Raw genomic sequence first — 14,622 nt, forward strand, 5'->3', positions numbered from 1 at the left:
CAGCCTTAACGAGCTGTTGGACTCATTGTAAAGAGTTTGACTCCCTCTAGTGGCCGTGTCACTTTTTTACAAGTGTTTAAAGGAGCCCGCTTCACCTTCCTGTGCAGTGTGCCTTTAGCCTGAGGTGGAGTCTTACCCAGGTGCAGAGGACATTCACAGAGTTAACTGCTTTCTTAACATACAGCGGTTATTTTTTATTGGTGATAAACGCAAATAAATAAATAAAACCTCCATGCTCTCTTTTTATTTCTGTGCTATTTGTTTATTTAATTGCAAGCAGGATAAAAAAAATACATTCTTCAGTTTTTTATACAAATTTTTGAATCCCAGTGCTTATTGTGAACGTAGATTGTGACTTGTTAAATGCAACCATTAGTGTTGTGTATGTAAGCAAACTCACAAAGAAAAATTACGATTAAAATTCAAGACAAAGGTCATTATATATTTTTAAAATTTATTAAGAGAGTTCTATAATGTTTTAGTCAGCAAGCCACGATCCCGTCTCCCTTTAATAAAGTCATATTTACAGACACGTTTCTGTCAGTGACGTGAACACTACTCTTCCTCAAAGAAGTCATCGGTGTAAAATGTTACTGACATCCCACGCAGATGGTGTTGTATTAAGTAACCAGCAGCCCAGGTGGTGATGATGAAGAGCGAAGAGGTTATGTGTTTTTGGCACCGACCATAACAACTGAAACATTCCTACTCTTCATTTCTCTGGACATCTGACACCAGCTGCAGGCGCAACAGAAAGTCGAAAGCACACAATCCCGACACATGGTGCCCTGCAGATAAAATACAGACACGTTTGGTTAATAAACAGTCAATCTGATCAGTTTTTACATTAATATGGAAATGATTTTTCCTGTGAAAAGAGATGAATCAGGGTTTTTTTTATGTGCGGTTACAGTTTGGTTGTGTTTTAGCAGTTTGGACAGAAAAGTCTTGCATTTTTAACCTTTTACTTTTCACTCTGTTGAATTGGTTTTGGAGTTATTGTTCCTTAAGGTGAGTTTTCTACAGTTCCTGATTATTATGATGCAATACACTGTTTACCTTTACCAGACTGACCAACAAAAGTCATCAAAACTCAAAACGTTTCATTGAATTTGCCAGCAATTGTACAACATTCCACTTTCTGACCTAAAAAAAAAAAGAAAAACAGTGCCCATCTTTAGAGTTGAGCACCATCCAATCTACTTTGTAACTCTGCACATTTCAACATCCAGCTGTTTAATGGGATCATGAGCTCTTCCGAGACTATTTCATGCTTTATATTTTCTAGTCATTCTGCTCAGAATCATCTTTCCTCTGAGACACAGCTGACTTTTTTTTTTATGTATTTTGGTTTAATGTCGTTTTTTAAATGTAGTTTGGTGAATGCTAGGTCTTCAGCACCTTAAGTGAACACTCTTTAGATGGTTTTGTGAAATCTAATCCTGTAGACTTGTGTAACATGCCTTTCTCCCGGAGAGTGCTCTTCACAAGGCTGGATCTGTTGAAGAGGCTTCTCTTTACCAACAAAAAGATTCAGCGATCATCCACCACTATTGTCTTTTTGGGGGGACAGCTAGGCGTGTTTATTTTCCTGAGTATATTCTTTCTGTCTCTGAACGTAGCAAACTGTTTATTTGGCAGCTTCTAATGTTCTTGCTATCTGTCAGATGGATTTGTTTTGTTTTTGTAGCTTTACCTATTAACATGCACCAGGTCAGCGGTGACCTTTTCAAGATCATACCCAAACCGAAATCTGATACTAGAAGGACAAATGCAGGTTTCAGACTTGATTTGAAAGCAAATATATTCTAGTTTCTAAAACTCTGCTTATTTGGCTCAGTTCTAGCTATAAGACCATTACCATTGACTTAATGACTATTAATAGGTCACCTGCTGTTACCTGCTTAAAGAAAAAGAATCTCTCAAATGAAAGCTCAGGGTCTGATGTATTTAATTATATTGGTCCAAACATCTCGGGAACTAACTGTATAAAGCTGAAAACATTGGCCTTACCCTGATGCGATAGCGCTGTCGCATGTTGACCCTCATGGACATGGTGATTCCCGGGATAAAACCACTGAAAATCTCCAGCAGGGGGAGACAGAGAGGCTCACCATAATCTCTTGAAGTTATGCAGGCAAAGCAGGGCAAGCACCAGAAAGCACAACAGCCTGAAAGAGGCAAAGATACAGAGAAAAGCAAATGATATGGACTGCGAAACCAGAAAAACACTCAACTACACACACTCACGTAAAATCCTGAAATGCTTAAAGAAAACAGGACAATAAGCCGCGCTATTTATGTAGAATGTGCCAGAAAGACGTCTGATTTAAATCTATTTAAGGAAGTAGCATTATTATTGATTTAAACTGAAAATAAAATGTCTTGTAGTTGTCCTGTCATCATTTTGGTTTGGCCATAACACAGAAGAAATAAAATCTAACATCATTATGATGCTGAAATTATGCAAGGACACAGTGAGTTAATGTAGAAAAGAAAAAAAGGCGAGCATGTGCTCTTAAGAGACGCTAATCGTTATTAGAATAGAAATTCCCTTTTGTAGAGAATGAAATGAAAATGAATGCCAAACAAATCAGATCTTTGAAAATAGTGTAAACGGGGTTATTATGTCTTTGGAAAAAATAAGTGTGAGTGCTATAGTTGTGCATGTGGGTATGTACAAGTTATGAGTTAAATTTGAAAATAACACCTAAGTATGACGGAAGTACAATTATCTTTTGTCATTTTTGTCTGATTAAAACAACCAATCAGATGACGCACACCACCTGTTTGAAAATACAAATGAAAATATGAGGATGTTAATGAATCCTTTTTTTCTTTCTTGGACCAATGCTTTTCTCACCACATTAAAAAAAAAAAACATACTACAACCCGTGACCTTAATTCTTATGTAGGTGTGGCTTCCTGGATTTCATCATGAGGTTCAGGTCCAAAAAACAAAAAAACACTCTTTGATTCATTTTTATGTTATTTATAGATAAGGTAAATACGAAAACAGCATTTTTGTTTGTTTGTTGTTTGTTTTGATTTTGTTTCCTACTGTTTTAAAAATTAGATTATTAGGAATAAATATTTTCCCTTTGAGTGAGCAAAATAAGTTCCTTTGTCACATGTGTGACGATCACTGCAGAGCAAAAGTCCTCTATAAACTTTGAAGATAATTAAAAGACTCTTACACCCTGGCACATCTTGACAGCAGTCACAGATCCCACTTGACCACTCATCAGACTCTTGGGTATACATCATAGGCTGAGGTTGCCGAACAACCATTTTAGAAGTCATGATGGCGCCTAAAAGAAAGAGCAAGGTGAAAAATTCCAACTGCAAGTCCTCTTACAATCAGGTGTGTGATTCAGGAAAGCTGGTAAATGTTCACTACACTTCCAGCCTTTCTCAATAACCATTAAAGAGCTCCTCTGCTTTTAAATTGTTACATGTTGGTTATTAATAGGCCTATAATATCATTACTTTCTTAAATTAAAACAGTAAACTGCTGCTCGTTATATTTATAATTTTACTGTGGTTAATATATAAAGTCTGAGCTCATGTGGATGGGAACGAAACTAAACGAATAAATAAAATGTCTTACCTTTTGTGTTTGACGATTAGAAAGCTCTGAGGTGGATGTTCGGTCACAGCTGATCTCTGAAAGCTCCGAGAAGCTCTCATGTCTTAAATCCTTTTAGAAAACATGAGATCACCTGACAGAAGAATCCGGACGCACCGGTTCACTCCGCAACTTTGTGTTAATATTGAAGTGAAGGTGCGGCAACTGGAAAGGTCATTGTCTAATGCGGAAAAAAATGATCCCACACTGCTTTCACTTCACCGGGGAAATATATGTGGTATTGCTGCATACTGAGGACTCCCATTACTGACGGAACGGAAGCTTTCTCTATTCATATGCATGTATTTCATATTCACATGTCTCAAGTGTGTGTGTTTTTTCTTTAAAGTGAGCGTGTTGGGGTTGTTTGTTTGTTTGTTTGTTTTGTTGTTGTTGTTGTTGTTGTTTGCTTTCTCTAGTGACCTCGTGCCCTCTGAACTAAAAAGCTGTGGGCAGAAAAACGACAGGTCAAGTTGCCCTAACCCAAAGTTCGCGCCAGGCAATTCACTGTAATTAACACCGAAAAAACAACAACAGTAACAATAGATGTTTTATGTTCCTTTATGTGACTGTTATGATTTCCATTAGGAGTGGTCATGCATTTGGAATGTGCTATTGTGAGATGAAGTGAGGAACTGGCGTGCGTGGATGAGTCAAAGTTGCGGGCGTGACGCCAAAGCGTTGGCTCTGTCCTCACCGAAACCTTTGGAATCAGAGCTCCACATCTTTCTGATTTTCAGTAACACTGACATTCTGATGAAACAGCGATGAGCATCGCTGTGAAGGAGGCGGGAAGAGGATCTTAATATAAGATGCCTTATATGGGTTATGACAGGCGCCAAGGGCGTAACATCTGACTGGGCGGCTGGACTGGGGGGACCGGTAGAAGGAGCCCAGTCAGAATGACCAACAATAGGTTACCTAATGAGGTCCATCACCCGGATACTTATGTCGTGGCTTTAGCTCGTAAAGAAAGCATTTATGCAGTACTGAACTGTAGCTCTGGGAACATGAAGCGTAACATAAAAAACACAAATATTTCAGAAATTTTATGTCAAAAACCAGTTTAAAGCTAAATAACTTTAATGGTATTTATTAGGCAGATAACTAACTGAATTCACGTTTTTATACTCAAATGTGAGCCGGAACATTAGACTTATCTGGGAAGTCAAAAACTAAAACAATTTTTTCTGTTAGGATTTCAACTGTAATTTGGCACCTTAAAATAATAATGTGCTTTTTCTTTTTGTCTGCTTTTTTGTAAAAAAGTAGTTATGAAAAGTCATCAATAACAATAATGATTACATTTTAGAATTACAAATATAATTGTCCATACTGGTAAATTAACCTTCAATGAAATATGAGAAATATTTTGGTAATGATCAATACTGTTAATGTAGGGCAGCTGTGACATAAACCTTATATTTGGTGGTGGTCAAATAAACTTGTTCTGTATTTTCTCAGTCATTTTATACTCAAATGATTAAAAGAGTGGATTAAAAATTTATGAAAAGGTTTGATGTCAGAGGAAATATACTGCTCAAAAAAATTCAAGAGACACTTCTAAACTTCTGGGATATTGATTTGGTCGGCTAAGTAGCAGAGGGGGTCGTTAATCAGTTCCAGCTGCTCTGGTGCTGATGAAGTTAATAGCAGGTGCACTAGAGGATACAACCCCCAAAACAGGAATGGTTTTTCATCTTTACTGATTGTTTTTTCACTAATTTTGCATTTGGCTAGGGTCAGTGTCACTACTTGTAACATGAGATGATACTTAGATACGACAGAGGTTGCACAGGGAATCCAACTCCTCCAGGATGGCACATAAATACATGCCATTGCCAGAAGGTTTGCTGTGCCTCCCAGCACGGACAAATAGCTACAGTAGGAGAGCTAGACTGGGCCGTAGAAGGCCCTTAACCCATCAGCAGGACTGGTATCTGCTCCTTTGTCCAAGTAGGAACAGGAACATTACCAGAGTTACTAAATGACCACTGGTGTAAATGTCTCTGACCAAACAGTAAGACGCAGACTTTGTGAGGGTGGCTTGAGGGCCGAACATCTTCTACTTGGCCCTGTGCTCACTGCCTAGCACCATGGAGCCCAGTTGGCATTTGCCATAGAATACCAGAATTGGCAGATCCACCACTGGTGTTGATCAAAAGCTGGAATCATGTTATTAATATAGTTGATTATTACTATTCACTATCATCTTAGCATGAACTGTGTGCATGTATGTGTGAGAGAGAAAGAGAGACTTAGCTATGTACTCTTGTTTACTTTGGTGGTAGATGAAAAAAAGACAGCGAAACATCTGCCCCTGGGCCTGTCACAGAGTTGTTAAACCTGTGCAGGCAGACATCTTGTGTTTTCCAGGAAGCTGACTGAAATCTGGCATTTCGGGTTTTAACCCCATTTCCACACAAAGATTAGTAAAGAATTAAAACATGACAGACTGGTTTTCTCATCCATCTGTTTCAAACCAAGTAGCAATGTCTCTCAAAATGCAGCAAATACTCAGGCTTCGATCTGAAGTGTGTCTGAGTAATATTTACTTTAATAAGTAACTACAACCTCCGAGGTACTCACGTGGCACACGATAGAACGGTAACTTTAATCAAACATGTTTGCGTCAAGATATGATGATAAGCTGTGTGGTTTCTTCCTTATGCCAGATAGATCAGCTGTTTTCAGATTGCGACATCACACCTTGGCACAATTTGTATTAAGGGAGGATGAGTCCCTATCAGTTTTGTCCAGAGAACAGCTGCAAAAACGTTTAAAAAAAACATATCAATTCGGTTAGGAACATAAAACTTGTGCTATTTGGTAAGTAGATTGGTGGGATACCTGCATCGAAGCCGTTTGTTATGACCTAATATTTGTGCTGCTCTTGCTGGAATGATTGTTACTGGAATGAACTGACTGCATCTTTCTTTGTAGATCAGTGCATTGTTAGTAGGTTATCTACAGAACTCTCCACTCACATAAGTGCGTTTTTGTGATGACTGGATGTCTGTGTACAGTACCACATAAAGGTCACTCTTTCGAGGAAGCCAGTGTTCACATTTTGGAATGAGAAGACAGGTGGCTTGAAAGAGGAGTGAAAGAAGCCGTCTACGTGCACTGTGAACGGCAGTCAGACTGGGTGGCTTACGACACCAACTGTCTGCTACCTACAATGCAATCTTGATGTCTCTTCCCAGGTGCCTCAACACCAACTCACATCTTGCCTCAGGGGACCTCAATAGGTCAAATGATAGGGTGAGTCAAAGTTTCACAGTGGTTTCACATGAAACCTCTGATGATAATCTTGGTTCATTTGATTAGGCATATTATTAATAATGGGTCAACAATCCTCTAGTAGGGGGACACCCCCCTAGCACTAGGTTTAAAATACCTGGGACTATTTGCTTTTAGAACTGAAGAACCTTCTTAGATGAGACGTGAAAAATATTCTGAAGAAGTCCAGTTGCTTTGTACCCAAGCTCCTTAGACAGTGTTGACTGGATTTGTGGCTTTACCAAAACTCCAGTTTCTTCCATAAAAATATGACCACACTGCATTTCATTTTAAACCTGAAAATGAAATTTTATGAAATCTGGATGGCATGAAGTAAAACAAACTCACTTTAAAGTGAATTTCAAGTCCATACATTAAACTGAACATCTAACAATCCTGACGTATGAGTATGAGTACAGTTTCTGTTAAGTGGAAATGGGGTTCCACTGGGTCATAGTTAGCATAAGATGGCATTCTGATATTCTCCCCTTCTAACTTACAATACAAACAGCTGTTGCATGTATACTGAAATCATCAATAAGACTTTTAGGGTCAGAAATACTAGACATGATGCCGCACTCCAAATAACCTACTTTTCCAATTCAGCATCGCGGGGGTGCTGGTGCCTATCTCAGCTGCCATGGAGTGAGAACCAGGGTACACCCTGGACAGGCCATCAGTCTGTCTACCACAGAGAGACAGACAACCATTCACATATAAAACAGCACAAGGAATGAAAATTAAATGAATGAAGGACTGGAGACAGGCAGGCATCAAAAATGAATAAAAGATAATAACCAGAAGACCAAATAAATCATGCCAAAGAATCACTTACAAGTATATTTATAGCTCAAAAATGACAATAGGTGACTTTAATGCTCTGCTGGACCCCATAATGGATAGTCCTGGCACTGAAAATTGAAAACACTACATGCAAGATTACAGTATGTACTTTGCTCTTTGCTATAGATGGAGGCGATCAAGAAACTCATCATCTTTTAACTTCCCCAGATATATCAGAGACACAAATCCTCTCAAGAACAATCAGCAACCATGCACCTGCCTCAAGCTAAATTAAAGGGAAAAAAATCTCCAATGAAAGTCAACCACCAGATGGCGCTGTAACACATCTCTGTTAAACGGCCAAGACTTTGATATTCGTTCAAAGAGTGAGTGAAATCCTTAATAGAAACACACACACACACACACACACTTTACATTTTAAACACTTTATCAATTTTCAGAATTGACTCCTGATGTGTGACATTGACAGCTCATAGTCTCTTAAGAACTTACAGTTAAAATTGATTATAGTATCAGAAACTGCGCTACATAACATAAGAGACTACAATACTCTCTGCATCTTATATACATCAATGCATGTCCTCATATACTGAATGAACAGTTTTTTTCCCTTTGTTTTTTCTTACAGGTGCATCAGTTTGTGATACATTGTGCTTTTCCATCTGTGCTCTATCCTTTTGTTATAATTCTGATTGAAACCTGAAACCTGCCAGAAGGGACAGGATTTTAAAAAAAAAAAAAACATCGCACTGTGGAAGAACCTTCTGTCAGGATCATACATCACTGATAAAATGTCAGCTTCCTTCAAACAGAAAACAGCTGAATTTACCAAAAATATCAATATCAGTAAACTAGCACATGCTAGTTTGAAGGACTGGCACCCAACTAATTTCTGCCATTACTACTTTTGCTACTACTACATAATCAAAATTAATTATTAAAAAAAGAAGAAAACAATAAAAGAAGTGGCATCCAGTGTTGTGTTCTGAGGTGTTACACTTTTAAAGCACCAAACCCTTTTTCTTTTATGTATTTTTGAAATTCACTTTCATACACTTGTATGTTTACCATCTGTTAACAGCGTGCTGTATGAACACAGAAAAATAAGAGTCATGTGCCTTTCACTTAATTTTATTGACAAAAAATGAAAGAACAGTGTTTGGATTTTTATGTCATTTAAGTTTATCTGTTTAAAATTTTCATTATGCCAGATAAAAATAAAATACAAACCTGACTAAAGTATGTGAGATTACACAAAAACACACTTTTGGTATTCTTTGGTTAATAAGTGGTCATTATAAACCTCTCAGTGAAGAATTTTTGTTCTCAAAGGGAAAAATGTAAAATAAAATTTAAAAAGCACTATTTTAGATAGTTAATGATAGTTTAATTACATTAAAAACAGTTTTTCTTTTACTTCATTTCAGTTTCCTAACTTCAATAAGCTTGGATGGCTACAGTTGGATTTCTGTTTAAAGTGTATTGTGCTGCTAAGACTCCATGAGGATGGTGGCCCCAGACATGATGAAGAAGGAAGAGGTTACACGTTTTTAGTAGCAACCATAACGACTGGGAGCGCTCGTTTCTTCATCTCTCTGGACATCTGACACCAGACGCAGGACATACAGAATGTCGAAAGCACACAGTCATTACACATGGTGCCCTAAAAACAAAACACAGTGACGTTTGGTCAGCAAGTGGCTAACCAGACCAGTTTTTTATGTTAATATGTAAGAGGTGAAAGACCCCAATGGCTTAGGTAAGAAATAGTCTTAAGCACAGTTTTATAGATAAAGAGCAGATTGCATAATGTTGACAGAATACATGTTGATCTATAAAAATTATTCAGACACAGAATGATTTAAGAAAATACAGTTTCTTCCTTTAAAAATCTGAAATATGGTGATATACAATCTTTCTTTTGTTATAATTTGGTCATGTTATAAAGGTTGTTTTACAAGGCTGCACGTTTTAAGGTTGTCAGTAGGCAAAGAAATAGTTAACACAAATAAAAGCAACTTTTAAAAAGTTGAAACAAACTCCTCTCAAAAGTATTAGTGCAACAGAGTGGCTGAAGGCTAAGTGAGTGAAATATAGATACATTAAAAAGAAAATCAAATTTTGGCCTTACGGTGATGCCATAGCGGTGTCGCATGGAGACCCTCATGGACATGGTGGCCGGCGGGATCATGCCGCTCACCCAGTCGGCCAGAGGGAGACAGAGATTTTCCCCGTAGTCTCTCGAAGTTTTACAGGCGAAGCAGGGTAAGCAAAAGTAAGCAAAAAGGCCTTAAAAAGGAGAAATGATAAGCACAGTGCATTGGCAGTGAATTAGTACTTGCTGTAGTATAGATATAAATCAGAGACACTTACACTCTGGCACATTTTCACAGAAGTCAAATAACCCAGATGACCATTCATCCGACCCTTGAACATATATCACAGGCTGAGGCTGCGTGACGACCATCGTATCAGTCATGATGGAGTCTAAAGGAGGAACCAGGTTGAAAGTTCATAAGATCACAAGGTTAAGCACTACAAAAGGCTGTTGTGGAAGAGAGCAGCCACAACCCTTTATTAACCACACCTAACCAGTGCATTCAAAACTTGACAATATAATCAGATATTTCACTTATACAGATAATCACAATGGCAAATTTAAAAACAGAAATTTTGTTTGCTCAAATGAAATATTCATAGCGCGGCGAATGGTGTGGATAATTTTGCCGAAAAATATGGCAGACGGCTGAAGCGGAACGGCCGAAAAATAAACCTTCAAAAGTAAGTACTGAATATTATGTCACTTATTTATGTGCAAATGTTTAATAATGAAGAACATTAAAACATTACTGTTGGCCACATATCGGTAAAGTTATGTGACATTAGTGACGTTTGTACTAACTTGGTTTTAAAGCCTTTACTCTATAATATACGCTGTTCAGTAGTTGACATTAATCCTACAGAGAATGTGATGATTTCATGGATAATTAAAGTCAGCTATGTTATATTGCTGCCTCTGTTCGGTGGTGTCGAGCCAAACGGACTTTAACGTGTGTTTGAACGAGCTGACGGTTCACTCGTTAAGCTGAAAGAAAGATGCTTTAATCACAGGAGTCACACATGTGTCCACTGTACCATCTGGGAACTCTTCTTGTTTCATAATAACACAAACACTAAATCCTCCTTCTCTTGTGCTGTTGTGTAGCAGTGTGTACACCTGAGACTGTCACCTGTCTGTCCTGCACTCTCTCTCTTTTTCTTTCTCTCTGATTGTGTAATAAAAGTATGAACATGTGTTTATAAGTTACACTTGTGTTTGAATCCTGCAGCTTATCACACATTTGATTTCCATGTGTGACAACTGCAAGTGTCCAGAGTGAGGACAGACTGAGGGACCCACTGCTGCACATCATCTGTGAGGCTTTGCACCAATGTTCCCTCTAATTTTTCATGTGTCTGAGCGAACGCACAAACTCCCTGAGCAATCTCGTGGACCACTGTGAGCAACAGCAGACTTGTGCACTGTGGTCACGCCAGCATCGAATCCATCCAAGTTACATGGTTTATTAAAATAATCAAATTACAGCATTTACATTTATGTTAGACTACTTTTAATTAACTGCTTTAGCCCACTTACAATGAAAATTAAAAAAATCTTGTTCATGACCTGTGTAGCATGTTAACACTATTGGAAGTAAAAATAACTTGAACTCCAATTTTGAAAACACAACTTTTTTTTTTTTATAAAGCTCTGACTTGTATTATGAGTCTGTGGTCTGGGAGAGAGTCTGTAACTCTCTGTCTGCAAAATACAGTATATAATGACCAATGTTGGGCAATTAATTATATAGTTACTTCTTCAAAAAAGTAACTGAGTTTTGCAAACAACAAAGTTTTTTGCAGCTGTTTACCTAAAAATGCAGCCAAGGCGTTTTTTTTAAATAAACATTTCAAACTATTTACAGAACAATCAGCTGTTCTGCATCAAATTTGATGCCACACAAATTATTTGTGCCACTCCAAAAAATAATTTCTGTCCACTATGAGATAAAGGAGAACAACAGCCTGATACCTGCAGGCCTGACAACAGGAGATGTATCACTGCTGTAACACCTGTAACATTCAGCAGTCGCCTCATTGTTCTGACACACACAACAAAACTATTGACTACACTACACACTAACTACACAAGATTTGCGCTAAACGTCGCAAATCTCTCACATCTCAAAACACCGCCGTCACTCCTAAAACTTCCCCCTTCCTAAACAACTAAATGTCATGTTGCCATATCATTTTTTGATTAGTCGACATGGTACATTTTTCGACCAATGGGAAAGGGTGAGGGGTGTTTTGGTTTTGGTTTTGCTCACAGGCTTTCTAGCGTTTTCTTCCAGCAGTAAATATAAACAACCATAGTATTCAGGAAGAGAACCAAACATTGCAGATATTTTTATCGTAACTCTGGTTTTTACGTGGCCGATCAACACAATTTAAAAACTGGTATAAAGTCCACACTTTTCCCGTCAGTTGTTCCGTCTGTCCTGCTCACATCTCCAATGGTTGTACACGTTGTCATTAACGTGGCTTCACTCTACATCAGCCACGCCGCTTTGCTAGCTAAAACACCAGTGTCGGCACATAAGGACGCTGTCATAGCCTGTCAATGACGTTGATTAGCTGCGTATATACGAATGTCAATCACATTATTGGCAGGACTATGGGATAAGGTGGCATCGTTCTAATCCCATACTGGAGCAGCCAGTCACTTACTGAATAACACTGGAAAACAGAATTATTAACATATTTATTTTAATTTCAATTCAGGTTAGATTTTTTTTTGTGCGCAACGCAGATTTTTTCTGCGCAGAGACCGTGCCAGCAGTGCGACACAGCCGGAGTGTTTCAGAAACTGCCGATCTGCTGGGTTGGAGAGAAAATATCTAGTGAGCAGCAGTTATCTGGATGAAAATGCCTTGTTGATATCAGAGTTCAGAGGAGAAAGGCCAGACTGCTTTGAGTTGATTAAAAAAGCAACAGTAAGTCAAATAACCACTTATTACAACTAAAACTATGTAAAAGAGGATCTCTGAATACACAAAATGTCGAACCTATAAGCAGATGGGCTACAACAGCAAGGAGACCACACTAGCTGCCACCCGTATCAGCAAAAAGCCGGCATATCGAAACAGGATGATAGAAGATTGGAAAAATGTTGCCTGGTCTGATGAGTCGTAATTTTTGCTGAGGAATTCAGATGGTATGATCAGAATCTGGCATAAAGAAAGTGAAAGAAAACCATTGTGCCAATGGTTCAGGCTGCTGGTGCTGTGATGGTCTGGGGGATATTTTCTTGGCACATTTTGCATCCCTTAGTACCAACTGGGCATCATTTAACCCTTTCATGCATAGTGGTCACTGCAGTGGACAGTTATTCAAAGGCTGTTTTCTTGTATTTGTGTCAGTGTTGATGGTATACATAAATGGCACATAAACCACTAAATTGGACACTGATTTGTCACTCCATATCCTGCCATCCACTGGTCAGTCAGTGTTGTCAAAGTGTACTTAAGTACGTGTTTAAAAAAGTGAAGCTCAAAAATTGTTTTTTAATGCCTAAAGATGAATAAGAATACTTAAGAAAAAAATCCTAATTGTGGTTGTCATAGTTCATGTATGAAAGGGTTAACCACTACAGCCTAGCTGAGTGCTGACCATGTCCATCCCTTTATGACCACAGTGCGCCCGTCCTCTGATGGCTGTTTCTAGCAAGATAACGCACCATGTCACGAATTTCTAATCATCTCAAACTCGTTTCTAGAACTTCTCAATGAGTTCCCTCCACCCAAATGCTATCCACAGCAACCAGATCTCAATGCAACACAGCATCTTTAGGATCTGGTAGAACAGAAGAGTCCTATCATGAATGTGCAGCTGACAAATCTGCAGCAGCTCGGTGATGCTATCATGTCAATATGAACCAAAATATCTGAGAAATGTTGCCAACACCTTGTTGAATCGGTGCCATAAAGACTGTAGGCAGTTGTAAAAATAAAGGTGGGTCAAATCCAGTACTAGGCAGGTGTACTTAATGAAGTGGCCAGTGAATAACTGTACACATATTTAATATGGCTGCAAAGGAATAAAAGTTTCAGTGCTCAGTTATCTAACCGCACACTGCTACAGCTATGACAGCATACATCACTGCACTGGAAACTTTTACACAATTCAGAAACCACATGCCAACCCAAAACTCTAACAGACTGATGACACACAATACTTTTTCAAATTAAAATCATACACTTTTCACGTCATTAATTGCATCATTAATGCATGAAAATGACCTTATGAGGATATAAGCAAAATAAAATAAAATGCCTTACCTTTTGTGTTTGAAGATAAGAAAGCTCTGAGTTCAATGTTGTGCAGGCACAGGTGATGTTTGCTTTCCGCAGCTCTTTTAAGCCCTTTTACACAAGCGATCACCTGACAGGACAATCCGGACACACCGGTTCACCATTTAAAAAATTTTTTTGATATAGTTGTACTTTCCACTGGAACGCGCAGTGGATTAAAAGAAAACCACGGAAAAGAATATGTAACACTGCTTTAGTTCTTTAATTTTACTGAAAAGAAAAGTATAAACGTTAGTGGACTTTATAATAATAATAATAATAACAGGATGACATATTTCTCATTTTCCTGCAAGAATATTTACGCTGTTTGTAGGTAGAGACCAATTCCTACAAGAACACTTTAAAAACTGATACAGATGTAATGTAGGTTATTTTTTAAATAATTCAACTTTCTTGTTCCAACAGAAGGTAGACTTAGTTAAAGAAACAATTGGTGAAAATGACCACAAACCAAAACAGTATTTTCATTAGACCTGGAAGAAAATTGAAACCTTG

At 38.1% G+C, this 14,622-nt stretch overlaps 2 protein-coding genes across 2 annotated transcripts; both read right to left on the bottom strand.

Annotated features, from left to right (window-relative positions):
* Positions 1–236: 236 nt before the first annotated feature.
* LOC102295205 (cornifelin) lies at positions 237–3,746 on the bottom strand. The gene is made up of 4 exons (XM_005915978.2): positions 3,611–3,746; positions 3,198–3,311; positions 2,014–2,171; positions 237–788 (listed from the first exon to the last, which is right to left on the bottom strand). The coding sequence occupies exons 2-4, from the start codon at positions 3,301–3,303 to the stop codon at positions 666–668; spliced, it is 387 nt and encodes a 128-aa protein (XP_005916040.1). The 5' UTR covers positions 3,304–3,311; positions 3,611–3,746; the 3' UTR covers positions 237–665.
* A 5,083-nt stretch (positions 3,747–8,829) lies between these two features.
* On the bottom strand, positions 8,830–14,199 carry LOC102295518 (cornifelin homolog B). Its single transcript, XM_005915979.3, has 4 exons — positions 14,095–14,199; positions 10,088–10,201; positions 9,846–10,003; positions 8,830–9,377 (listed from the first exon to the last, which is right to left on the bottom strand). The coding sequence occupies exons 2-4, from the start codon at positions 10,191–10,193 to the stop codon at positions 9,255–9,257; spliced, it is 387 nt and encodes a 128-aa protein (XP_005916041.1). The 5' UTR covers positions 10,194–10,201; positions 14,095–14,199; the 3' UTR covers positions 8,830–9,254.
* Between the last annotated feature and the right edge of the window lie 423 nt (positions 14,200–14,622).

This window comes from Haplochromis burtoni, unplaced genomic scaffold, assembly GCF_018398535.1.
Source record: "Haplochromis burtoni strain Fernald_Lab_line unplaced genomic scaffold, NCSU_Asbu1 Contig_17, whole genome shotgun sequence".
Classification (NCBI taxonomy): Eukaryota; Metazoa; Chordata; class Actinopteri; order Cichliformes; family Cichlidae; genus Haplochromis; species Haplochromis burtoni.